The 26,828-nt window shown below is 54.2% G+C and overlaps 1 protein-coding gene across 4 annotated transcripts in view; it reads left to right on the top strand.

Moving 5' to 3' along the window:
* Abr (ABR activator of RhoGEF and GTPase) overlaps window positions 1–26,828 on the top strand; it is a 182,153-nt gene that overhangs the window by 150,877 nt on the left and 4,448 nt on the right. For 3 of the 4 annotated variants that reach the window (XM_055619944.1, XM_055619945.1, XM_055619946.1), the window contains 5 exons: window positions 22,811–22,870; window positions 23,110–23,219; window positions 23,939–24,078; window positions 24,865–24,999; window positions 25,735–25,840. In XM_055619944.1, coding sequence (XP_055475919.1) covers window positions 22,811–22,870; window positions 23,110–23,219; window positions 23,939–24,078; window positions 24,865–24,999; window positions 25,735–25,840 — 551 coding nt within the window. Of the gene's footprint in view, window positions 1–11,424; window positions 11,689–22,810; window positions 22,871–23,109; window positions 23,220–23,938; window positions 24,079–24,864; window positions 25,000–25,734; window positions 25,841–26,828 lie in introns of those variants that run through there. The other variant, XM_055619947.1, reaches the window with a different exon arrangement.

Below are 26,828 nucleotides of genomic sequence, written 5' to 3'. Positions count from 1 at the left end.
GAGGGGACTCCTCTTCTGAGCTCCAGGCACTCGCTCCTATGCTGAGGTGCTGTCTCCCGGCCGTGCTGCGGCCAGAGCACCTGGAGCTGGAGGCTGGGTCGGCCGTGGCCGTTAGTGCAGGCGAATGGCAGCATAGTCACAACCACGTGCGTCCAGTGTTGGTGTTCCTAGAAGTGCACATCAGGTGCTGTCTGCTGAGACCCTGATACAGCTCTGCGAGGAAGGTGACCTCCCTGTCCTACTTCACAGATAGACACTGAGGCCAGAGTACCTCTGTTGACAGTATACAGGGAAGGCCACGCTGTCTCTGTGGTGCTATGTCTCTGCATCTGAGCCCTTTGTCAAGGCATCTTGAGGTCCAGGTGAAAGGCATAGCTACTGGCCTGGTCAAGGAGTTGGAGTGATGTTCTGCTGTCTGTCATAAGAGCCTCAGACTGCCATTGGCTGGAGTACTGTCACCTCTGGCCACAGGACATTTCTGCCTAGTGCACCTAGAAAGAAACAATGTATGGAAAAAGAGCCAGGCAGCATTATAAATTTGAGGTTGAGAAGTTGCAGTGCCTCTGCAGAGTGGGTACGCTGTCAGAGTGAGGGGCTAATACTCCATTACAGGCCCCCAGAGAGTAGTACAAGATGCTCCAGAAAACTGAGGAAGAGCCCAGCACTAAAGCAGCCCTCACTATGGTCTCAGGGGCTTTCCACAGTGTTGTGTGGGCAGGAAGGGTCATGAGGACGAGGACACTGAGGCAGTGAGGGTAAACGCCTGTCCAAGGTCCAGGCGTGAAGTCAGGAGAACCAGCGCCTGACTCAGCTAGCCTCCACCACCAGCTCCAAAGCCCATCGCTAGGGTGCCTTGCTGCCCCCATTGCCCTGTGTAAGGAATGGGATGGAAACCAACAGGGAAAGTCGTCTGGGCTGGAAGTAGGGGGGCTTCAAGATGGACGTGGACCAGAGGGATCTGAGAGTCCAAAAGCAGGGTGTGTGTGTGTGTGTGTGTGTGTGTGTGTGTGTGTGTGTGTGTAAGTTGGAGTCATGGTAAAGAGATTTACCAGTCACCAGCCCTCTCATCCTGACCCACAGCCCTGGAGTGTCCCCTTCATTATGTAATTCTATGCTTCTGCCCTCCCTTGGGGTGTGTACACCATTATGTAGGTTTAATTGTCATGTGTGTTTTGTATCTTTTTTCTATTTTCATGGCATGCATCATGAGCCCTTACTTAGGGCTGTAGATAGCCTTTCGATATACCTTTTAAAGTACTTTTAATCAGCTTCTATAGTAGCAGGCATGTAACTGCTCTCTTAGGGCTCTGTTCCTTTAGCAAGTGGGCAGGCTCTGGGACAGCAGAAGTGAGGCAGGCATTTAGGGGAGGAACCCTCTCTTTGGCAAGCTCAGAGGAGCAGGAATGTGCAGGGAGTGGCCCAGGAAATTAAGGCACCCCGCTTGCCTTGAATAGGAGGGGCTGGGAGCCAGGCAAGTGGGGGGGGAGGAGCTGGGGGGGTGACTAAGGAATGAATAAAAAGAAAGATGCTCTGTAGGGTTTAAGGCCAAAGGAGTCCACTCCTGTCTTGAGGAGAAGGGGACCAAGACCAGAAGAGATGAGTGACAGGCCTACCTTCACACAACTTCAGGGACCCCCCCCCCCAAAAGGCTGGCCAAGCTTGACTGGCTGCTGGTTGGATAAATGGCGGTGCTCATAGGTGGAGTGGAGACAGTGACTTCTAGGCGGTGGTCCTTTGCCACTGAAGATCTACTGAAACACCCTGATGCTTGGTCCGTCTCTTCCCGGCTTAGGAGTCATCCCTTTCTTCCCAGGCCTTGTGGGTTTTCTGTAAGGCCACCTCATTGTCTACCTCTCCCTGCTGGCCCACAGCTCAGCCTGAAGCATCCCCATTCGCTTGCTTTGGTCCCCTGCTCCCAGGGGACTCTCTATGTTTATCCCAGTCTATTTCCAACTACACCATTCCAGACTCCAGATGTTATCTCCCCAGCTAAGACCTACACGTTGGCTGATTAGCATATTTCCAGGGTCCAGCCCATCATGGCTAGCTGCATGAAGGGGAAAGGCAAGCTAGAGCAATTTCTTTGTCTTTTATGACCAGGCCTTTTAAAGAGATTAGAGCTCTTAAAGATAAATGGAGGAAACCATGAAGGCCAGTCCCTACCTCAGCGCCCAAATCGGCAAATCTGACAGTGTTTAAACAGTCTTAATTAGCTTTTCACCCCGCAGGGCCTCATTTAGCTCAGGCTGGCCTCAAATTCTCTGTGTAGCCAAGGCTGGCTTTGAACTCCTGATCCTCTTGCCTCCGTCTCCTGAGCCTAACATTATAGGAGTGTGCCACTGTGCTTACTTAGCCTTCTGTATTTTTTAAACTTTTAATTGTCTTGCGGGGAGAGAGAGGTAGGGTGAAATGCACACACCACAGCACTCCTGTTTAGGTCAGGGGACCGCCTGTGGGAATCCAGTCACTCGTCTTTCTAGATCCATCGCCGCCACGTGGCTTTGGAACTTCCCACCTTCTTCTCTGGCAGGGTGAAACACTGCCTTCCCTGCATTCCCCACCCCACACCCCGCCAGCCTCTGGCAACCACCGTTCTCTCTGTATATGACCACTTACCACAGTGCCTTCAGGTCCATGCATGCCCCGCTTGTCTTTCCCTCTCCTTCCTTTTGAGAGCTGAGTAGTATTTCAGTATTACGGATATGCTGCATTGTTTATCCATGTATCCATCTGTGGACAATTTGCGTTTGTTCCACCTTAGAGTCTCATAGTTTTAAGTAGAAAAAAGACAAAGCCTAGTCTTTGGAGAAGGAGATTTCATAGTCTTCTTTCCTAGCCACATGTATGCTTGTTACTTCCAGCTATAAAAAGACAGCAGAGCCCCGGGACCCAGGTAAGGTTAGGCCTCTGAACTTCCGGCCCCTGAACCATGCCTGGCTCCTTTCCTTTCTTTCCTTGGCTCTCCTGCCCATCCTCCCTTTAGCAGTTACTGAGTGTGGTGTCCAGTGACTTGAGACTGTGGGAAGAGCCTTGTGCTGTGGGTCAGAGAACTAATTCCTGGTTCCGTGGTCTCTGGGAGCTTGAGTTTCCTCATCAGTGAAGTGGGAATTCTTCCCACTCTCCACTACCGTCCTGTAGGATGCAGGGAATGGAATCTACCTGAGGAGCAGGTCAGAGCTCTGCGTGCATAGCCAGGTTTTCTCCCTGCATCTATCTGCCGGGCACCCTGTAAGTGACAGTGCTGAGCAGAGGCTGCTCAGAGAATCACCCAAGGGTTTGCTCCTTCAGCCAGCCTTGAAGGGGCTTGGAGGCCAGGCAGGTCCAAGGCCCTGTCTTGTTCATTCTCTTCATCATTTGGGAGAATGGGGTGAGTCGCTCCACCCATCCTACAAACTAGGTTGTGATGAGAACTGAATGTAAAAGTCCATGATGCCCTTTGGACAGGGCCTGGAACAAACTTGGGTGATGACGAGGGCCTTTAGCCCTAAGCTGGCAGGCCCAGCTGTTTCCCATTCCAGAAAATCTGGGTATATGTTGTAAGAAGTTCCCTCGTAAGGCTGCTACCTGCAAGTGTTCTCTATGTTTGAGCCGGGGTGCCACCTCAGGGTCTGTTGTCCTGGGGTGATGGAGGAGCTGAGGTGACTCGGCCCTGCATGGAGCAGCTGGCCTCTTCTCTTAAAGATGCTCTCAGCTGGCTCAGAGCACAGCGTGAAGCCCCTGGAACAAGGGGCCTTTGTCAGCCACGGGAGAGCTGCTTCTGGTCTCAATTACTCTGCGGGGAGAGAGCGCAGAGGGAGCATGGGTCAGGAGGCGGCTGGAGCAGGAATCAAGAGTTCCCCCTTTAGCCCCCGAGGGGTCCAGTGTCCCCACGTAACTCTCTCTAATGGCCATATGGGTTGGCTCAGGTGACCTATAGTCTTTCCCTGAATAGATGACAAGGCTGTTAATGGAACTCCTTGGCACTTTGTCCTATTTGCCCACCAGGCCTTGTTTATAAACACAGTGACCACAACCAGGTCCCTGTTCCCTAGGAGTGGGCGTGTTTTAGCTATAATGGAAGGGGGCTGGGAGGGAAGCCCCCCTCCTTTTTTTTTTTTTTTTTTTTTTTTTTTTTTTTTTTTTTTTTTTTTTTTGGCTTTTCATGACAGGGATTCTCTGTGTAGCCCTGGCTGTCCTAGAACTCACTCTGTAGACAAGGTTGGCCTCAAACTCACAGAGATCCTCCTGCCTCTGTCTCCCTAGTGCTGGAACTAAAGGTGTGCGCCCACCCCATCCCCACCCTCCAGGCCCTTTCTCTCCCTTTTGTCCTGTCCCCCCAGCCCTCCAAGCTTCATCCTAGTACACATCACAGCCCCTCTGAAAGATAGACTCCCTTCTTGCCTGCAGCCTGTGGCAGAGATGAGTGTCCAGGGGTTAGTGAATGTTTGCCCCAAGCTCGTGTTCGGTGGGCCTGCTGCTCTCAGTGCTGCCCCCTGCTGGGTGCTTCACTTGCAGTGTTACCACCACTTGACAGTGTGGAAGCACATGGGAACAGCGAGGCCATGGAACAGGCTTGATCTTGCCCTGTGCCTCAAATACCATCTCTTCCAAGGGCCTAGGGGACTGGGACCACCGTCCTGCCAGGAACTCAGTCTGCTTCAGCTGTTGTAGACTCTTCTTCCCCACCCCCACCCCCTCAGCCCAGTGCCCCTACTGTCACTCTGACAGCCCTAGCTGTCCTGGAACTTGCTTTGTAGACCAGGCTGGCGTCGAGTGCCTGCCTCTGCTTCTGTAGTGCTAGGATTAAAGGCATGCGCCACCACCTTCAGCTCCCGTCACTCTTCTAGGCTGGTCTGGATGGCATGCTTTGAGAGCGGACAGAGGTACATTTGTCTTGGGGGCACAGGCTGCTGCATTGCCTTCCTAGAACTCAAAGTAGCTGAGCTGATGCCTACTGTAATTTGCTCCAAAAGCTTTAAGGGGAAATTCTGAGGGATTCTCTGAGTTCTAGCTGAGGCTGACTAGGAGTGCCAGTACAGGGTACCCGTAGAGTGAGGTCTGCTGCCTTCTCCAAGAAGGGCGGAGCTCCGTGGCCCTGAGGGTGTGTGTACCGTGCTTGCTGCTGGGCGAGTCCTCACCGTGTGAAATCAGGTGTCTGGCTGCCTGTGCAACGCCACATGCCGCCCGCTCCCACCTTCGAAGGTCATTGCTGAGCTGCAGTAGCCCCCAGGCGGACCCCAGGGCGACTTAAATATCCCAGATGGCTAGAAAACACCAGTCTGAATGAGTGGACGAGGTACGTGTTAGCTCAGTGGAAGGCCCTGAGAGGTGAGAGGACTACGGTTTTCCCAAAGTGAAGCTGAGAACTGAGTTCTGAACAAAACATTCTACCTGAGAATAAAAGTCCCTAGTCCGGGCAGGGCATGGTGGTGCCAACCTTTCATCCCAATCCTCAGGAGACAGGCAAGCAGATCTCTGTGAGTTCAAGGCCTGCCTGGTTCGCATAATGCATCCTAGGCTAGCCAGAGCTACAAAGTGAGAATCTGTCTCTAAAAAGAAGGGAAAGAAAAGTTCCTGCTTTCTGAAATTCCCCACCTGCCCTACCTTGAGGAGGAGTAAGGGCCAATGGCCGCTGTCAAAGGAAACTGCATTTCTCACGAGAACTGTTGTCTCTGCTAAAGAAACCTTCAGCTCTGAACCGTGGACACTGGGAGGTCTAAGAGACCAGACTCACAGCTCTTTGCTTACTTTTATCTGATTGGGAGGTAGGGAGACTGGGGCATGAGATTTCATTAGAGGGGCTGGAGAAAGATGGCTCATCATTTAGGGGCTCTTACTGCTCTTGCAGAAGACCAGGGTCAGTTCCCAACACTCACATGATGAGCTACTGTCTGTGGTTCTATTTCCAGGCTGTCCTCTAGTGTGGCCTGGGATGCCCCCAGTGCCCAAAGCGCACCTCTGGGGTCCCCTACCCACAGGCTCTGACGGGAGGCCTGATCACACCTTCCAGTGGCAAGGAACAGGCAAGAGGTCGGGGGGTGGGGGGGTGGGGAGGGGGTGTTTATCCTCTTTGCGTGCTCCTGGCTGCTGCCTCCTGTGTCCTATCCTGGAGTCAGGATGGGAATAGATGGGCAGGTAGGAATGAAGTAGGTGCTCTTTCCCCCCCTCTCCCTGGGTGGATTTAGTTCTAAGTGATCAAAATGTTCCCAAAGGCTCAAGCGGATTTCCCACCCTTTCCACGGTCAAATGTGCCGTGAGAAACACAAGGGATTGCCAGGGACATGCTGTCCGTTAGCCGTTCCACAGCAGATAAGCTCTTAGGTCATTTCAGCCACCGTGGACGCTGGGAACAGCAGCCTGAGGTGGTCAGGCAGCATAGGAATCGGTGCTTTGGGCCATCCTCCACCCAGTCCAGGCTTCTGAGGAGACAGTGGGAAGGCAGGCCATCTTGGGTGGGCTTGGCAGTTTCTTCATCCCAGCTACAATGTATATTTTAAGCTTGGGCCCGTCCTGGAACCTGCTCCCAACTCTTACCCTGAACATCTATCTATAGCTACCCATACCTGCTTAAGAACAAAAAATTGGGGCTCCAGAGCTGAAATTGCTGTAGCCTCATATGTGGCTATTTATCAGGCGTGGGAAAGGCTCTTGAGGAGCTCTTGGAGCCTGGGAGGGGAGCAGGCTCCTTACAGAGCCCTGATTGCTTCTATTGAGTCAGGGCACGGGGTACTCAGTGGGGGTGATCAGAGTGCCATTTGAGCTCTAAGAAGGCCTCTGCTGGGCTTGCATCGGGCATCTACTCAGTAATGAATGAATAAATGAGCAAAAAAGTAGCCTGTTGGTTTGGCTCTGTTACTAGCTGCTTGTTGACTTTGAGCTAGGAGTTCCCATTGCCGGGCCTGGTGAAAGCTTGAACAGAGCAGATACTAAGGACTAGCTGAGTGAGTAATAGCCTTAGAAACAGGCCTTGATTTCTCAGTCTGGAAAGGTCACTGATTACCAGTATGTGTGTTTTAGCTAGGATGCTGTCTTTGTTAGGGTTACTGTTGCTGTGATGAAACACCGTGGTGGAAACCAATCTGGGGTGGAAAGGGTTTATTTGGCTTATGCTTCCAAATCACTGTCATTGAAGGAAGTCGGTCCAGGAACTCAGGGGGCAGGAACCTGGAGGCAGGGGCTGATGCAGAGGCCGTGCTACTTTTTGGCTTGCTCAGCTTACTTTCTTACGCAGTCCAGGACCGCCAGCCTAGGCATGGCACACAATGGGCTGGCTCATCCCCTAGCCATCACTAATGAAGAAAATGCTTTACAGGCTTGCCTACAGCCTGATCTTACAGAGGAGTTTTCTTAATTGAGGCTCCTCCTCTCAAATGACTTTAGCCTGTGTCAAGTTGACATAAACTTTCCGGCACAGATGCAGGAACATAGGACCTGCAAAGCCGTTGATGTTGAGGGCCAGGACCCTCTCCTGGTCCCCACTGCTTTCCTTGTGGTGTGGCATCGCACTCCCAGCTGGAAGGGCCTCTTCATAGGACCTGGCCTCTCTCTGGACCCAGTGCTTGTCTTCATCCCTCCCGTGTACACAGCAGCCTCAGCCTGCCTTGCCTCCATCAGTTCTGTTCCTTTGGGCTTCTGCCGTGCTGCTCTCTGTTGAGATTTTTGAGGCTCCCTCCCTGCCTTTATCCCCCGAGGCTCCCCATGTTCTGCCTGGATTCTCAGAGTAGCCTCAGAGTAGTGATAGGGAGGTTCCTCCATCACTCCTGAGTCCCCAGGAGGAGAGCTGGCATTTGAGCTATAAGACAGGGGCAGGGGGATCTTGAGAGATGGCTCAGAGGTTAAGAGCACTGGCTGTTCTTCCAAAGGTCTTGAGTTCAAGTCCCAGCAACCACATGGTGGGTCACAGCCACCTATAATGAGATCCGGTGCCCTCTTCTGACTTCCTGGCTCACATGCACGCAGAATACTGTATCAATAATAAGTAAAAATCCAGCAAAAATATAACCACAAGGGCAAGGAATTGGGGTTCCAGTTTGGGCTGGGGGGAGATAAATTGTTTTGAGAAATCAGGTCACTCTAGTGAGGCAGCCTCCACATTCTGAGGTTCTGAGAAAGAACCTTCCTCCTGTGTTCATGTGCTGGAGGGCTTGCCTGAAAGTTGCCCCACCCACAGTGGGCAAGGTAGTGCTGTAGGAGACCCTGCCCTTGCTTCCGGCTGTTGACCTCCTTTCCCCTCAGCAATGCCACTGCTGATCACTTAACCCAGCTTTGTCTCAGGCACATCTGTGCTGATTAAAGGGTCCCCCTCTCCTCTATAGCCTGGGGTCCTGCCCCCCACCCCCCCCCAGGGACAGCTACTCTTTGCTCTGGCCAAGAGCCAAGGGAAGGGATGAGGGGGAATGTGACAGTCCTCCAGGGATGTTTTTAATTCCGAAGGCAGTGACATCTGTTCATTTGAGAGGGCCTTACCACCCAGGCTCTGTTTATCCAGACACAGTGGGGGCCCTGCATGTCCTCAGAGGTGGTTCTGCCAGGTGTGGCTGGATGGCCTCGGGGGGTGGGGGGTGGGGGGGACACACAGCAGGAGGGGATGTGATTACTTCCTGGGTGGCCAGGCCGGTGTGAGCCTTGCCTAGCTAGAGCGAAGAGGAGGACCACCTGATTGGCTGCAGAGACCACTACTCAGGCTGCTGCTTTTGAGGAACTTTCTGGGACGTCATCTTGCACAGCTCTTCCTCTTCCCTGCTCCCAGGCCACAGATTTCAGGAAGGAATGCTCTGGCTTGGAGAAGAGAAAGCAAATCTGTGCTGTCCCCAGAGGAAGGCCCCAGTCGTTGAGGAGGAAAGGAGAGCTGAGCATCTCCAGGGAAGAGCCTCCCAACTCAGCTACCCATCTGCTAAGGCACTTCTGTTACCATGGAGACCAGCTGGCCAGTGTTCATCAAATCAGAGCTTGCTTTACCCAGACAAGTGTTGAGCCTGGGGTTCTTAAGACAGACAAGTGTAGGACTTTGGGAACAGGATTTATCCTGCCCCCTTTCTCCCACACACCATTGGTGGGGAGCAGTACACCGTTCCCCGAGACTGCACTCTGTGTCATGTGACCCAGCCAGAGGGAAGAGAACTTTAGGAAGTCGGTGTCAGCTGTTCTGAAGTTAACCAGCCAGCGCCGAGCACCAGCTGTGTGTCTGCAGCAGGTGAATGAGGTGAGCAGTTCAGTGCCTTCTCTTCTAGTTATGCAACCAGCCATTGCACCTTCGAGAAGGGCTGCTGAGCAAAGCCGGCCTGTGGGAGGGATGGAGCGCCTTTACCCTTGCCTCATCTCCCTGATTCCCTCTGGCTAAAATCAGTCTTTCCCTCAACTTCTGGTAGTATGACACTGGCCTTCTTGAAAGCAGAGAGAGGACACTGCCATCCTCCTGTGCCGCATAGCACCCTCCTGTGCTGCCTAGCATGTGCACAAAAGCTGGTCTCCCTCCTGTGGAGAGCTGAGCCTCATCCGGTCCCTGCCTCCACTGGCCTGGCAGCTTCCTCACAGCTGGTTCTGGTCCCTCTGATTCCTCAGCCCCTCCTCTAGGGCCAGGCACTTCACCAGTTCTTCCTCACGGAACTTAGTCAGGGTAGAACTCAGAGTGTCTCCTATACCACCCAAAGTCATTGCTGTAAAGTGAGGAGGCCGCCCTAACTTCAGTCTAGCCAGCCACTCCATTTCCTGGGATGTGAAGTGGGGTGTGCCCGTTCTTCCTAGGGTTGGAGGGTGGGTCTGTGTGGCACTAAGCACTCAAAAGAGAGCCGTCTTCTCTCACCAGTTCCTGGTTGGCCCTGCAGACAAACTGCCCTTTTCCCAGGAAAGGTACCAAGGGCAGAAACAGAAAACCCCAAAGACTGTGGCTGGTTGAGACCCAGCAGGGGTGTTCAGAAGACCGGGGCTGCTTCCTGTACCCCAACCCATCACTTTGCCCTGCATCCTGAGAGCCAGCCACACTCAGCCAGGCATGATTGTGACTGACCCACAGGGGCCTTGGAGGGCTCTCGGCGTCCCTTCCTAGCTGCAGCCGTAGGACCTCAGTGTTACTTCTCCGTGAGCCCCAGTTCTCACAACTCTGAAATGGGAACAGCATCGTCACGTAAGTGCAGTGTTGAAAGCCCCATGTGTGGTGCTGGCTCACAGTGGTCACCGTGCAGACTCTGCTTTCCCTCCTGCACATGGCCGCCTCTGCAGCCATGTGGGATGTCCAGGATACCTGGGTTGCATATACCCTAACTATCGAGGGCTCTGGCTTTTCTCCTGTCTCTAGGGTTTGCACTCTTTAAGTTGCACAGTTAGCTTGAGAAAGGATTCACTTCTCATTCTTCAGGTAGAACAAGGGCTTGCCGGCGTGGTGTACACCTTTGATCCCAGCACTGAGGAGGCAGAGGCAGGTAGATCTGAGTTTGAGGCCAGCCTGGTCTAGATGGGCAGTGCTGTGTTGAGAGACAAGTCTCAGGAACAACGATGTCAAAGCCCAGGCACGTACTAGTCTCCCGAGGGGCTGTGGTTGCTCCTTTGCTGCTGGGCATGCTCTTCCCCTTGTTGGTGAAGGCTTTGTTGGTGAGGCGTACAGGGTGGCTGCTACTGTAGGCAGCAGTGAAGGAGTGCCTCCATGTCAGGCGCCACATTTGCTTTCACAGAGTTCTTGGTGAGGGTCCTAGGGACCTAGTATCTGCTGGGGCTGCTGGAGCCCGAAAGGCTGCCTGTTTACTCAGTACATTTGCCACAGGAGGCTCAGGAACACAAAAAAGTGTCAGGCCCTGCCAGTGAGTTGGCATTGAGGAACTTGTCTTAGGACAAGAACTGAGTGAGTAGGGAAGAAGAACGCCAGAGCAGCCCTTTGCAAGGGAGGTAGGCAGCTCTTCGTGGCCAGATGCAGTGTCTCCCCAGAACTCTGGCCTCTGGAAGTCTCCACTGGCTTGGCCTCAAGCCTCCTTGATACCTACCCACACCCCAGGAGCAGCCTGGTGGTGAAGGAGTTAACAGCGTGCAACTGGCTTGTGTTTGGGTGCTTGTCAAACTTTATTTAGTAGTGATTGGAAGGAAAGGTGGAGGGTGGGTGAGGAGGAGCCCCAGCTCGCCAAGAGTTAAACCCCAGGCCTGCATGGTTTTGGAGGGGGCAACTCCGGAGTCGCCTTTGAGTCACTCCCTTCGGTGGGGTGGCCATGCTGTGCGCACTGCCTGCAGCCAGCCGTGGCACTCTCTCTCGCACTGTGTCCCCTGAGCTGCAGCTCGCCGCTGGAGAGGGTAGCAGGCTGCCTGCGGGGAGGCACTGGGCCCTGTGTTGTGCTCAGACTTTGTTGCTTCCCGGCTGCAGTCTCCAGGGAGGGGGAAGGAGGAGAAGGAGGACGCAGAGGGAGAGGGGAGGAGAAACTGGAGCCCCACGCCCGCTGCTTCTGGACTGCCCCACTAACAGTCCCGGCTAAGCTCTGTGCGCACACAGCAGCTCTCTCTAGAGCCGCTTGCGAGCCTCTCTGCATTTCTGCCTGGAGCTGGCCCGGCAGCCTGGCCGCTGCCGGCATGACGGACATCCTGCCTCAGCCTGACTGCAACCTGAAGGCAGTATGCGAATCCCTGGAGCACTGCTGCCTGGAGGAGCTGGAGGAGCCAGGGAGCAAGCGCGCACCCAATACGGGCGCCCGGCTCTGGGGCCGAGTGCGCAGCAAGCTGCTCCGTCACAAGGTGCCAGCAGGGCTGGAGGGCTGGTGGAGGGCTAGAGGGGCCGTGGGAGGGCTGGGGGCTGCTGGAGTCCTCCTTTGTGCTGCTGCTCCTGCTGGACCCCAGAAGTCCCAAGACAGAGTCTGGAACATGGGTATGGGCATGTTATAAGTGGCTTAAACTTAGTGGTGAACGTTCGTGGCAGCCCCCGCCCTAACCCTGGATGCCTTCTCTGCATCTGTCCCTGGCTCAGCAGGAGTTTTGTCTCCTGTGCAAATGGACTGTGCTTGGCTTCTTCCTGAATCTGAGCTGGCAGGAATGGAAGTAGACAGGCAGTCCCGCTGGGTCTCCTTGTCCGCGCAGGAGCCCAGCACAGGCTACCCCACGTCATCTCTTGTACCCCTTTGCTGAGGGGCGCCTCAACAAGGTCTGGCGCGTGAGCTTTCTCTGTGCAGGCTGAAAGGACCATTGCTACCGGGGAGGAAGGACTGGTGGTGGAGAGGGGATGATGTGCTGAGCCTGGGGGCTGTAGGCTGCTTCAGAGACCACCCAGACAACGGCTGGACTGGTGCCAGCCGGGCATCCAGCAACTCACAGCATGCCAGGAGGTTCCTGACCAAGCTATGCCAGGGCAAGCCGCCTGCAGGGTCTTGCCTGGAGCCCCAGACCTGAGTTGGGATTAAAGTCTGAGATAGAAGCTGACTGTCCTCCAGGCTGGGCAGGCTGCCTGGGGGCTGGCTTTAGGCCCTGGCATGAGGCAGTCAGGGAAAAGCCAGACCCAGTGCCCAGTATACACAGTAAGCACTTGATAACTCCACAGACAGGATCAACTGCCTGAATGGTTACAGGGTGCCAGTCCTGGCTGGCCAGAGCCATGGTAATCCTTCAACTTAGAGCGGAGTCTGTGCTGGGGCTTGCAAGTCTCTCTGTGGCTCAGAGGAAGACCCTCCACCAAGATCTGTGCCAGCTAGCACTGGCCAGGAGGGATGATCTTGGGCTCATTGGCTCCTGTTTGGTTTGATCTCCAGCCAGTGAGTTGACCCTGTAGAGGTGACATCAGTCCTGGAAAGTGCTAGGCAGGGAAGCAACTTGAGCTGTTCTGCTTTGGCCCCTGTGTCACCTTCAGTCTCCCTGGGGACCAAGTGAGCAGAGCCCTGCTGGCCCTGGCAGCTACCAGAGCCCCTCTGTGCTGAGGCAGCTGTCTGTTGCCGGCAGCTTGGAGCCATCCCCACCCTGTCCTCCTGTCCTAGGTCTTGCTGAGGCCAGCAGACACCAGCCCAGAGCACATCATTCCCAAACCTCAAGGTTAGCAAGAAACTGCCCTAGCAGGTCCCTGACCTAAAACTAGGCATTCAGAGTCAGGGAGTCTACCTGCCGCCCTGGGTCCCTAGCAGGTAGGGTTAAAGCTCTAAACCTTGAAAGCCACACTTTCAGTTCTCCTTTGATTAGTGGCTGGCCAAACAGAAGCAGCTTTAGGAACTCGTTGGCTGGCTTGGCTTTCAGTGGCATCTAACAGTTCTGTGTGTCACATGATCTCCGGCCGAGGTGGCGAGCCGGCCAGGTGCTGGGCTGCTGAGCTTGTTGGCGGTGGCAGGGTGGCATGGGGCTGTGCTTTGTAGCGGTGATTCAGTCCCCGGCCACATGCTGTGTGACAAAGTGTGTCAGTGTCATGGACAGTGCAGGTGACGTGGGGACATCCACCCTCCTGAGCCTGCCTCGCTGCATAGACCAGGAGGTGGGAGCGAGGCCTGTTCCTCCCTTCCTTCTGTAGCCGAGTTAGCCTACTTACTTCAGAGTGGCTCACTGCCAAGTGGAGGGTGCTGAGATTAGGGAGGATTTCAGGTGGGGTCGGGGACGTGTTCTGCCCAGCCTGGCAGAAGGGACCACCTTACTACCTCATAAGCTGTGCCTTAAGGTGATGTCATGAATGCTGGGACACCTGTGGCCTTCCTGCTCCCCTCTAAACAAAGCCATTAAAGGCCAGAGGAAGGGCTGACTCTTCAGGGACCCCACACTGACACTGAAGAGTCTGTTCTGATAGAAAGGTCCTGGTATGAAAATGGAGCCTTTGAAGTAGTGTGAAATCTCTGCTTGCCGGAGGAGCAGATGCGGAAGCGTGGGGACATTCCTAGGGGCAGTGCTGGAGTAGGTTAGTCTTGTCCGCAAGATCATTTCTGGGGCTGAAGCCTCATTCTAGGCCCTGGCTTGGCAGTTGGTTTGTTGTGCAAGCATTTAGCAGAGGACACACGTGGCATTTGGCTTTGTGGGTTCTGCCAGGGTGTGTAGCATTTAACTTGCATTTCAATTTGCCTTTCTTGCTTTTTTTTCCCCCTGCTCCAGTCATATTCAAGCAGAATAAGCTCAGGGTTTTGCCCTTCCTCCTATCCTGCCTGGGCCTAGATTCTTAGGCTGAACCTACAAGGGGAAGGGACTGAAGGAGGAATTCCATTCCTAATCCTAGAACAGCCAAAGGTTTTAGTAGGGTCCCTTGCGGGAATCATAGAAACTAAGCAAGAGGCCTGAAGCAAGGCCAGGCCAGAGATATTTGTCTAGCAAGGAAATCAAGACTTTTTCTGTTCCTTTGCACTCAAGACAAAGATGCTTCTCATTCAGCCTGGTCAGATACTGGCCTGGTCAGTAGGTTCAGAAGGGGAGGTTCAGGCTAAATGAAGATACAGAGGGCAGGGGAGGGCTTCTGGGGCTGTTGTCTCTGCTTCAAAGAATGTCCATGGAGGCCTGAGAAGTCCAGGCTTTTGAAGAGCCTCTTGTGGCAAGAGGGAGACTGATGTTGTTAAATGTACCCGTTCTTTGATGGCCATTAACCCATCCTACTTGTATAAAGGGTCAGAGGCGGTACCCGAGAAAGGATAAGAATCAGGCCACCTTGAGGTCACTTGTCTGGGGGATCTTAGAGCCTGGGAGGACGACAGAAGGACAGTGGAGAATTCCATTGTCAGGTTGATTGCTCTCACAAGGCGGCTCCTAGTCCTCTCCAGAGTGTCATTTAGCTTGACAGATCATCCCAGCAGGGGTTTGCGTGCTACACGCACATCCCAAGACATTTGCTTGACCATTTGCTGCCTGCTCCTGCCGTCGAGGGTTCAAGAGTCCTGGGTACAAGATACACATGTGTCCTGGGCTCGTTCATTCATTCTGGTTCCGAACATCAAGAAAGACCTTAACACTGCGAGTGGTGGCGCAAGCCTGTAATCCCGGCCGTCGAGGCTGAGACTGTACGACCTCTCCGTGAATCTAGCCTGAGCCACATAGTAAGCTGTGCAGTAAGGCCCTTTCTGAGAGAGGGGGAAGGAGTAGACGTATTGACGGCGTCTGCAGTAGAAATGCCCTGGCTGCAGCTGCCTCATGCTCTTCCCTGCTGCCATCCTCCCTAACGTTATCCTTGTTATCAAAGAGAAGACGCTCAAATTGGGTGTCAGCCATTCATGGACCCAACCACACCCCTGTAGTATCCCTTGCACAGGAGACAAAAGAACAAGGGCACTTCCCCCAAGGTCTATGGACCCCTGCCACAGCCCTGTTTCTCCTAGACCTATGTGGGGCAGGACTGCAGTCAGACCAGTAGCACGTGGGAAGTAGGGTTTCTGTGGTCCATAGTTCACACAGCCGCTGTGCTTCCACCTCCTGGAGTGAGGAGCCCCGACTTCCGGGGCCCCACCTTTCCACTGAGCTGTCTCCCTAAAGCAGGAGCCCTCGGCTGTCCGCAGCTGATGTCCTGTTGCCCCACCCAGATGCGGAGCCTCCCTGCATGCAGTGTGCTCTTCCACAGGGTTCATGCGCCCTGAGAGGGTGCTCAGGGGAACTTGTCAAAGGTTTGGTCCCCTGTGAGGGAAGTGCCAGGCCACTCGTCTCTGATCTTCTACATAGACTGGCTAGTTGGCCCTGTTGGGCATAGTGCTCTACTTTTAGATGGCTATAGATCAGGGATTGCTGAGCCTGCCAACCGAAGTGGTTCCTCAGAGGCCGTGAGGTCCCAGGCCCAAGGGAACAGAGCTATGGGAGCTTTAAGGAGGATCTGCAGGTGCTGTCTGAGGGTTCTGCCACATGTTGGTGAAGGGCACTCGTGTTCAGGTCCCTTGGCAGAGGACCCCTCTGCTGAGCTGACAAGAGACTGTCTTCCTTCCTGCCACAGCATGGTGAGGGCAGGAAAGAGCACTTGTATTCTGTCAGCCCCCTGGAGGCCTAGAGAGACACACAGCCCCTGCTTCTGGGACCTGTTCAGTGCCCAGGAGAAAACCAGTGTCAGTCATGGGTTTCCAAGAGTTTTCGATGAGGTATTTTGTCTTTGGTTCCACAGGAGTCATAGGACCTATTCCTGGGCAGAGAGGTGGGGGTTGGAGCCTGGCTTAGAAATATAACCTGAGAACCAAGAAGCCTCCCTGTCCCGGACAGTGACCCTAACTACAGCTGGTGCCTCAAACAAATGGCGCACACAGCCATGCAGTGGCACCTGCAGCACCCACTGCACCCATTCCGATCACGTGCTTGAGTGCTGCACTCCTACTCCAGGAAGCCGCCTTGTGGTGCCTCCAGACTCCTGTAACACCGGCCTCTAGAGGAGGAAGGGCCCTAGGCTGGTGGGGCCAAAGGGCTTTATTTTCTCGGTCCTGGAAAAAGTTGCTGTGAGACCTTGGATAAATCTCTTCTGCCTGCATCAGTGCAGTGAAGGAATTGAATGGCATTATCTCTGTGAATCCAGCTCATATGATGGTCTTGGCTAGGACTCAATTCCTGTTTCTAAGCTTTAAGCTCTCCACATGCAGGAGAGATCACGTGACTGAATGTGGGCCATGGCCCCACCATTTACTGAATATGAGAAAAGAGAGGCGAACAGGAATGTTTGGCTCCTGTCTTAAAGGAACTCTGGTAGGAAGCTATTGCCATCTCCACCCCCATCTTCCTGGGGCATGCATGTTGATGGAGGACCTCCTGTGTCCTGGGCCAAGGGATATAGAGGAGCCCAGGCAGGGGGCCAGTCAGTAAGCAGGGTCATTCCAGGCTGGATACTCTGTAAAGAAAAGCAAATAGGGTGCTGCATTAGAGAGGAAGAGTTAGGAGGCTTAGCTGGAATTTGTGTGTGTGTGGGTGTAGGGATGAGGGTCGAGACAGGGTTTCTCTGGGTGGCCCTGACAGTCTTAGGACACGCTGTGTGGACCAGGCTGGCCTCAAACTCATAGAGATCCACTTGCCTCTGCCTCCCAAGTGCTGGGATTAAAGGTGTGTGCCACCATCTCAGCTAGAGGATATAAATGATGGATTCAGCCATGAAAGGGTGCGGGGACAATGCAGTCCAGAAAAAGGAACCTGCAGGGCAGAAGCCCTAGGATTGGTGTGTTCAGAAGCAGGAGAAGGCCATGCAGAAGGGAGGCATAGGGACTTGTCAGCGTCAAAACGGGAGCCACTGGAGCCTTTCAGCACAAGAGTAATGACGTGTCCTGTGTGCGACCTGGGCACCCGACATCAGTCTTCGCTCTGGGTGCGCTCTGAGGGAAGTGCTAGTGTTGCCACGCCAGTGGCGGATATGCAAGGGAGTGGAGGCTGCAGAACGACCCAGACGATGTTACCGGGTGCTGCCGGGCCTTAAATCCAAGCAGCTTGGACCTGTATACAGGCTCTCTCCTCTACTGCCTGCCTTATGGGGCCTCCAAGGAGGAAGCCCTGCACGCGCTCAGGCCCTGAGGCTGCTTCTCAGAAGTCTGGTTGTCAGGGTCGCCATGCAGGCAGGTGATAACCTAGATAGGAACTTGTGGAGGTGCAGGGTTCCTACCCATCTGCCTTGTGGGTAGGGTGTGCCACCTGGCCCAATAAGCAGTACCCCGGTGGGCACAGATGCGCTGTTGATACAGGGGTAGTAGACTCGCCAGTGTCCCCATCTTCACTGGCACTGGGTTCTGTACCTAGACAGCGTTCTTGGCCGGGGCGGGGCGGTGAAGTCAGTTTCAGAAAAAGATTTTATAATCCTTACCAAACCACTGCAAGTCAAGGCCTTTGTGCTCACATTGGTCTTCTAGGTCTTGATACTCCAACAGCAGCCAGCATGGAAGGATCCTGGAAAGCCAGCTGCCTCAGGCAGCTGAGGTCTGCCTCTGCTGCTTTGGCCCTGACCATCTCCAGACTGAGCCGCTGCCCCTGCCGCCCTGCTGTCCCCAGCATGGCTCTGGGCAAGGGCAGGGTGAAATTCTTGTTTTTCACTTTGCAGCCTAGTTCTGGGGTGAAATCCTCAGGCTGGCCCTAACTAGGGAAGGCCTTCGCAGAGCCCCAGGGCCGGGGGAGAGATGAAGGCCAGTGTCTGCCTCTCCCAAAAAAAGTCGAAAGTTCAACTGTGCCTAGGGTACAAGAGTGTACAGGCTGAGGCCCCCGGATGGAGCCCTGGAAAGGGCAGGTTACCGTGGAGCTAAGAAGCTAACCTGGCTTCAATAAAAGCCTCATTCAGAGCTGCTAAACCCCTTCCATATGTGGGCTCTCCCGAGAGGGGGAGGGGAAGCAAGTAGGAGCAAAGGGGCCTCATCCGGGTGTCTTGGAACAGGCAGTCAGCCGAGTCTGTGGCTGGCTTGGGAGGAGATGGACAGACTGTGGCCACAGGGCACCTTCAGGGCAGCCTGGCTGGGCCTGCTGTACCTGTTCCAGGGAGAGAGGGCTAGAAAGTCACTGCTCGCCACACTTTACAGTGAGCGAGGCTGCCGGGCCACTGGGAAGATGAGGTGACAGTTTCCTGAGCCTGACCCTGGTCTCTCCTGACCCAGTTGCTGAGCTGGAAGGCAGGATGGAGGCCTGTTCCCCTGCCTGTCCCTGAGCTCAGCAGCCACGTTGTCAGAATCTTAAGTGTCCTGCTGCAGGAAAGCGAGGCAGTCTCTTGGCAGATCCCTTACCCCACTGCCTGCCCTGCTGCGCGTCTCACGCCTGTGGTATGTCCCAATGACAGGCTGGCTTAGTTTCCCGGGGGATCGGCCCTAAGCCTGTGCCTACTTGGGAAGACAAGGGGAAGTCAGTCCAGGACCGTCCCCGTGTCTCCTGGTAATAGGAATTGTACCCACAGCAAACATGGTACCTACCTGGGTCAAGGGTCCTCACAGGCATCCAGACACCAGGCTTTCATTCGGTATCTATGAGCGGGTGGCCTTATTAAGGCTCTGAGTCACGTGACGCCCCTGCACTGCCTCTTAGCACAGCAACTCTAGCATGCTGGATTTACTGCCCTTGTTAAAGAACATTGCACTTTTATAAATCTCTAAAACCAGCTGTAGACTTTGAGGTGGAGGGGTCTGTTCCCTTCCAGAAAAGGGCAAGGATGGGTCTCAGCAGGCCAGAGGCAGAGTATACTAGGAATGGTGGGATGGTGGTAGAAGCCCCAGGGGCAGGAGGTGAGGGGCTTGTGCAGGAGGCTGAGCTCCTCTGGTCTCCAGTGCTGTGGCAGGGATGGGGGGGGTTAGTTTCAGAGGCAGGGTCCTGGAGCCCTGCTGAACACTGTCATCGGGGGTGTGCGTCATCCACGAACCGCTGGGTGCATCCCGGGGCACTGCTTGCTGGAGACTGCTCTGTCCTCTGCCACCCTCCACCGAGACTAGAAGAGGCTGGTGTGACTTTGTTTGTCCCCGGCTGCTCACAGGCAGGCCTCTTACTGAAGATTAAACAGCCCACAAGAGGGCATGTTAGTAGCTGAAGCAGCAGCAGTCATTCCCAGAATTCTGGAGGGCTAGCTGTGCAGTAGAGGACATGGGGCAGAGTGGAATGTGGCCCATCAGTCAGGGGGGCCCGGGCTAGAAGATGGCTCTGTTCACCGATGGAGAATAGGAGTACTCCATGCTTGCTTTGTCCTAAATGCCAGGCACAGGCTAGTGGACAAGAAGTGATGGGGTTACCTGCATGGGCTGCTGAAAGCTGGGCCGGGGGAGGAAGGACTTCCATACCTGAGGACGTTCCCAAAATTCACTCAGTGTCCTTCTCTATCCTCAGAGCTTTAGCCTTCGGAGACCTAAATACGGGGTCATTTCGATCTAGAAAGAATGACAGCTAACTGGGGTTCTAGCAGGGCCTCTGCTTTACTCGGCTCATGGCCTGGTGTACTCTAGACAATAGTCTAAAGGCCTCCGATTCTCTTAGGGACAGGGCGGAATGTGTAGCTGCAGTGGGACGGAAGCTACGTGGAGACAGTTGAGTTGCTGTGCGCATGCAGATTGGCTCTGCTTAATCACTCAGAGCAGATTGGCTCTGCTTAATCACTCCCTCTAAGGTGTTTCGGGACCTGTTTCTCTCTTACCCGGGGGAGCCTCACTGAAGCAATGTTCCACATGGGTCTTCTCTACCCAGCCCCCCCACAAGCCCCATCTGCTTTTCTCCTTCAAATAAATGCTCTGGTATCTTTCACTCAGTGCCTGTTTCTGGGACTCATGGAAGGCACCTGTCTTATGGGACTAATGGTTGTCCCCTCTGACTGACATTCCAGGGGCTGGCTCCTGCACCCTTAGCACTAATCTAATCAGGAAATAGCAGAGTCCACAGTTCCCAGGGGTTATAAATAGTCCCAGCAACTTAGGCAGCATCATTTCTCTGGAAAATGTGCCATGTCCCTCTCGGCTCCCCACCCTCTCTTCTCTGTATTTAAACGACATCCTGAAATAGACTTGGTTTCTCAAGGCTGTGCTGGCCTCCTGGGAGACTGAGCATCATGTACTGAGAAACTGGGCAGGTCTTTTTAAGTGGGTACCCGGGGCACCTGTGGCAGGAACCAAGGATGTGGCAGTGGTGGGAACTCAGAGAAAACAAGACGAGCACTTTACTTACAGCTGTCCTGAGAAAGGCTGTGGACACATAGCAAATGGCACAGGCAGCCGTACACAGGCTGGGGCGCAGAGAGGAGCAAGGACCATAGTCCTGTGGTTCTCTACGAGGGCTTTCAGGAAGAGGGAGCTAGAACAAGACCTTAGCATCAGCAGGAGCTTTACCTGTTTCAAAAGCTCCCAGGAAAACAGACTTTATGTGTGGGAAAACAGAGGAAACAGGAAGTTTGTGCTGGAAGCATCCAGACACCAGACTCCACGTCAAGAAGCCTGGTGTCTCTTTTCTGGGTGAATCACGGTGCCAGCAGCTGCCACTCTGAAGGGCAGGGGCCAGGCGAGACATGTTACATTGTACCCTACAGATGTAGCCAAGAGTACGTCAGGGAGATGTGAATGCATCCGGTGCGCAGTCGCTGGGTCCCGGGCACCGCAGGCTCCGTCCACTGCGTGTCTGTGTCCCCACCGTCAGAATGCGAACAGCTGGAGGGCTTAAACCATACTGGTGGATTATGTTGATTACCTGAGACACTTATACAAAGGGTTTGTCAAAGTGTCAGACTTAACACAGAATGCTCAAACTCACGCAGTCTTGTGAGGTAGGCATGGGTTACCCCTGTGAGGAAGCCAAGACTTGGCGGTGACCCGCCCAAATTCACAAGGTAGAATGGGAGACCCAGGCCAGCCTGACTGCTGATCCCTGCCATTTCCAAAATTGGGCTGTGTTCAGGTGCTCCTGCAGGAGTCTCTCAAGAGGAGGTGCCAGGTCATAGGGTTCTAAAACAGGAAAGGGATGTAAGGTGAATCTGGCTAGGTATCAGGACCATGAAACAGCTGGAGGCTTCTGCCAAGACCTAGAAAGACAGGCTTTCAAAAAGATTGGTCAGAAGCCGACATGACTACGCACATCTGAAACCCCAGCATTCAGACCTGAGGCAGGAGGATTGAGAATTCCAGGCTGACATAGCAAGACCCTCAAACATCTCCAAAGCAAGGGAGCCATCTGTTTCAGCCATCTGGGAAAGGGCAGTTGAGATCTCTCAGTTGTGTGGGCCACCTCTATATGAGCGCTTTGGAGGGCACGGGCCCAGAACCAGGGCAGATGCAGTAAAGGAACTGTGAAAAGTCAGGCTGTGCTGCAGGTTCAGGATTTAGGAACAAAAGTTGAGAGAGAAGGGAGGTTCAGATAAGTAAGGCCAACGTTGGGCCTTCTGTTGGGACTCAAGCCTTCTGAGTGAGAGGATCTGGGCAACAGCCAGATCCTGGTACTCTGGTACAACTGGTACTCTGTTGGAGGCCATCCTGTGGGCAGGGCCTCTACCCAAAGAAGATGTGTGTGCGTGTGTGCGTGTGTGCGTGTGTGTTTCTCCCCTGGCTGCATCTGTTCCCCATTCCATCCTCCATGCAAGGAACTTACTGTTGAACACAGGGTCTGAGTGTCTGCAGCCTAGATGCAAGCCCAGACCCCCTCAGAGGTGACAGACAGACACGGGAAGGACCTGGGCTGACCCACGTGCAGCTTTTTTCTGTGGGGATAGTAGCCCATACAGGTACATGTGCCCTGTAGTGCAGAGGGCACCTTCGGATCCAGGTGGACAGGGAGGGTTGAATCGGTGCTGATCCCCAGGAGGCAAGGGTCCTTCTCTTAGACACTGTGCTGCCTCCTGACCACTGTACTGTCAGATGGGCCTTGTCACCTCACAAGATGAGCTCATCCTCATGTTTAAGTAGATGATGGTGGGTGTTGAATCACTATGGTAATTAGATTTCCACTGCATACACTTAAAGAATGATGTCACCATTTTAAGATGTCAATATTTACATTATTCTGGAAACAATATTCTTTACAGCTACTTAAACTTGCGTAGAAATGCTGTGATGTTGACTTTAACGTGCACTGGGGTGTTGGGCTGGCTGGGGGCATCATGCAGTGGTAGATCCGTGACGTGGGCATAGTGTGGCTTGAGTGTCTCATTCCTCTGTCCAGTGGGTACCAAGGGCTGGAGGCCCTCAGGGAACTCAGGAAGCCCTGAGTTTCCTTGCTCAGCCGAGTGTGTGCTGTGCGTAGTTGTTGCTTCTGTGAAGTGAGGTGACAGGGCCCATTTGACAGTGAAGTGAGGTGATAAGGCCCATTGGTCAGGAGCCAGCACAGTGTCTCATAAGAAGGTACCCTCCTCTTCAGGGCATCAGGGGTCCTTCTTTAGGTAAGACTGGAGAGGGGCACCATGGGCTGAGACCAGTATAACAGATGGACCCTTTACCTGTCTTGCAAGCCACTGATGGCCACCAGGGAAGGCTGGCCTCCAACCTGCCTCCTTCCCTCACATTCCCTCTCTCTCTCTCTGTCTCTGCAGCTGGATCCTCAGACTGTAGAAACCAAGAACTGGCATACGGATGTGATTGAAATGAACGGGGTAAGGACTGCTGAACCACATGGGCATCCCCGCTGCCACCCTCCCCTAGGCGCTGGGCTGCCTGCACCTCCCTCAGACCAGCGCTCTCCTCTCCTTGGCTGCACCCTTCCCTATCCCAGATGCCGGTGTGTGTGGAGCCCTGCAGGCTTGGGGTGGCCCTGTTTGCAGCCTTGGCGGGAGAGGCCCTGTGTGCTGACACTCATGCCCTGGGGGTTTGTCCCTGCCCCACCCCTGACCAGATCAAAGTGGAATTCTCCATGAAATTTAGCAGCCGTGACATGAGCCTGAAGAGGACCCCATCCAAAAAGCAGACGGGCGTTTTCGGGGTGAAGATCAGCGTGGTGACCAAGTAGGTGCTGCCTTGGAGGCCACATAGCCGCCTCTCAGCCCCTCCCCGTACGGGCAGCTCAGTCAGTCACCACAGAGAAGTGGCTCCCAGGATGCTGTAGATACAAGCAGTCCAGCATGGAAACGGTGGGCAATCTCAGGAGCAAGCCAGAGTGTCTGTCCTGCAATAAACAAGTGACACTGACTGGGTCCACATTTGGGCTTGGCAGCTGTGAGCTGGAGTCACAGCCTGGCCGGCTGGGAAAGGGTCACACCCTCAAGGTCACTCTGCCCCTCTGGGCGCTTGGTTCCCAAGTCCTGACCCACCCTGGTCATAATGGATTAGCTGCTTAGCCTCCCCGTGAGGTTTCTTGTTTGTTGTTTTTCCTTTCCCCTTGAGCATTTTTATTCATTGTTTTGCTAGGGCTTGCACCCAGGGTCTCAGGGTTGTTACAGAAGCACTCTGCCACAGAGCTGCCCCTACCCACAGGCATTTGAGTCCGGTGGGATGTGCTTTCCCTTGTCTTTGAGCCTTCTCCCACCCATGCTCATGGCTGCACCTCAGCAAGCAGGCTTTAAGGAACGGGACAGCCCCTTCCCCGGGCCTTCCTTGCCTTGACTCCTGCTCCCAAGGGGCTAAAGCTGCACAAGGCTGAGGTGTGCTGTGGAGGAGCTGGAGGGCACGGCCAGTGTGAGAAGCTCCCTAGCTACCTCCATCTCCTAATCACCCGTGTCCTGTAGGCGGGAGCGCTCCAAGGTGCCCTACATCGTACGGCAGTGTGTAGAAGAGGTGGAGAAGAGGGGCATTGAGGAGGTTGGCATCTACAGGATATCAGGGGTGGCCACGGACATCCAGGCGCTGAAGGCTGTCTTTGATGCCAGTGAGTTGGAAGCCCAGTGGGCATGGGTGGTACCCAAGCAGCTGGTGGAGAGCAGAGAAGCCTTGGCCCATTCCCTGTAGTTTGTTGTGGCATGAAGGAGGCTGGCGAGGAGTCCTCTGACAACTTAACTCGTTCTGCATCTTGTCACTTAATCTCCCTCCCTCAGTTTCTTAACCACTGCTACAGCAAGGATGGCGTTCAGAGAGGTCAGGTCACTCACTGTGGGTTTCCCAGCTTGTAGGGTTTTGTACCTGCACTTAAATTAAGATCTTCTTGACTTCTGCTGGCTCAGGCTCCTCCCTGCTATCTCCAGGCCCTGTTCCTATGTGGCCAGTGCCTTCTGTGGTGGCACCTGACCTCGGTTTCCTCCTCTCCATCCGGTTGGGTCAGGCAGTGGTAGCACACCCAGTGCCCAGCATGTGTGAACTAGGCAGGCAGCAGTGAGTCCAGGTAGGGTAAGGAGAGGATGGGGCCTGAGAACATGTGATGCGTGGCTCCCCAGAACATGCGATTAGGTGTGTGCCCTGATACTGAGTGACAAGTTGTGCCCCTCCTCTCCTGAAAAATCATAGCAGATAGACCCCAGCCTGTGCCCTGCTGCCCTTTCCCACAGGTAACAGCTAAGTTGACATATAATAGCACTATCTATGTCCTACCTTCCTGGGGGGAGGGGGCGCTGAAGTGCCGTGGTAGAGGTTTGAGGGACTGAAATAGTACTGAGGGCTGCCACTGAGGAGATGATGTCTCAGGGCAGTGTGGCCTCCGACCTTGCTGCTTCCCATACAGATAACAAGGACATCCTACTAATGCTGAGCGACATGGACATCAACGCCATCGCTGGTACCCTCAAGCTCTACTTCCGGGAACTGCCCGAGCCCCTCCTCACAGACCGACTTTACCCGGCGTTCATGGAGGGCATCGGTGAGGCTTCTGGGGTCCTAAAGGTCGGTGGGGCTAAGTCTCCTAGACTAGTAAAATGGAAAGCACAAGATGACCCTGGCATTCCTTCAGTGGTTTGTCCAGTGCAGTCTCTGTCCTTGTGGCTGAAGGACGTGAGAGTGAGGTGCTTCCTGCTGAGGCCCAGTGCTGAGGTTGGACCCTTTCTCACCTGTTCCTGTCTGCGTGTGTCCTTTGTGGCTTCCCCTTACATATACATCTGCTTCCTGGAAACACAGGCATTTAGGGAAGAAGGCCCCAAGCTAGCAGTTCCCAGGGCTAGAGAGGAAGCTGGTTTACAGCTGGGGACAGCTATCCTGAGCTCCACAGAATGGCCCTCCTTGTTGCCCGAGTACTAGCCAGTGGAGCACCTGTGCCACCTACGTGGGCCACTTTCTGGCCTGGCATAGTGTTCCCATCTTCTCCTGAGACGAACAAGGCTTCCGAGTCCATAGAGAATGTGAAACCTGGGGTGTGGGGGTGGTCTGTTCAGTCTGGGCACCAGCATCCGAAGTGTGTGACAGAAAACACCCCCTCCTCTAGTAATAATGTGCATCTACTGGATTAAAGCAGAGTATGGGTTGGATGGCACTGGGGAATGGCTAGTGCAGAAGGGAAGGAAGCGGCTGCCCCCTCAGCCTACCTTCTAGCCACGTTACCGGTCACAGTGGCCCTCCAGCTAGGCCTTACCCTTTCTCCTTGCCCTTTCTCCTCCCGCAGCCCTGTCAGACCCTGCTGCCAAGGAGAACTGCATGATGCACCTACTCCGCTCTCTGCCCGACCCCAACCTCATCACCTTCCTTTTCCTGCTGGAACACTTGAAAAGGTAAGGAGAGGCAGGGCCCAGGCCAGAGCAGCCACCCGACTCAACTCCACCTCCTGGGTTCTGGCCTGTACTGGGTCACACACAGCAGCCTGAGCGGTGCTTTTTCCACCTCCTGAGCTCATGGTCTGTTGTTGAGAAACTGTGGCTCCTAGTTGCAGCCTAAAATAATTGGCACATGCCTACAGTCAAGATGCTCAAGCAGGGGGATTGCTTGAACAATCAAGAATAACCTGGGAAACGTAGGAAGACTCCTGGAATCTGGAGGGAGAACACAGATCCCAGGGCGGGTTTTAGTCTCCTACTTTGTCAGTGTAGCTTTTTTGTTTTGTTTTGCTTACATGTGTATTTTGTGCATGTGTGTGTGTGTGTGGCTTGCATGTGGAAGTCAGAGGACAGGTTGTAGAAGTTGGTTCTGTTATGTGGATTCTGAGGGCTGAACTCAGGTCGTCAGAATTGGCAAGGACCGCTGCGTCATCCCACCAGCCCAATGTAGATTCCCAGCTGTCTCCCCAGCGATGAGGACGTGCTTGAAAAGCAAGTGCTCTCCCACTGAGCCGAATCCCCAGCCCCACCATGTAGCATTTTGTAATGAAACAGGGCAGCAAAAGGGTGTGCTGCGGCAGAAGTGTACCCTGGATTATACCATTGCGTGCCTGTTAGGAGTTAGTCAAGAATTTGAAACCTACTGGTTTGGGCCCATACATTATAAAACAGGGAAACTGAGGCCCTGAGCCCAGCAGAGACTTGCTTGGCTTAGCAATGAAATTGTACTTAAAACCCACATCTTCCAAGTCCTACACTAAGACCCTTCTCACCTTCCCTCACCCTTCCCATGGTCAGGGCAAACCAGAACTGTTCAAGCTGACATTGCTCCGTTCACTGCTGAACTTAGGACCAGCATGTCATCACTCACTTTTTAGCCCAGAACTAATCGCAGACACCAGTTGGAAGGAGGTCACTTGGTGTCCCTTAAATCCACGTGTTGCCT

Source organism: Psammomys obesus, unplaced genomic scaffold (assembly GCF_907164565.1).
Source record: "Psammomys obesus unplaced genomic scaffold, mPsaObe1.curated_primary_1811, whole genome shotgun sequence".
NCBI classification, from domain to species: domain Eukaryota; kingdom Metazoa; phylum Chordata; class Mammalia; order Rodentia; family Muridae; genus Psammomys; species Psammomys obesus.
The sequence above is the reverse complement of the archived record's forward strand: the minus strand, read 5'-3'. Positions and strand labels throughout refer to the sequence as shown.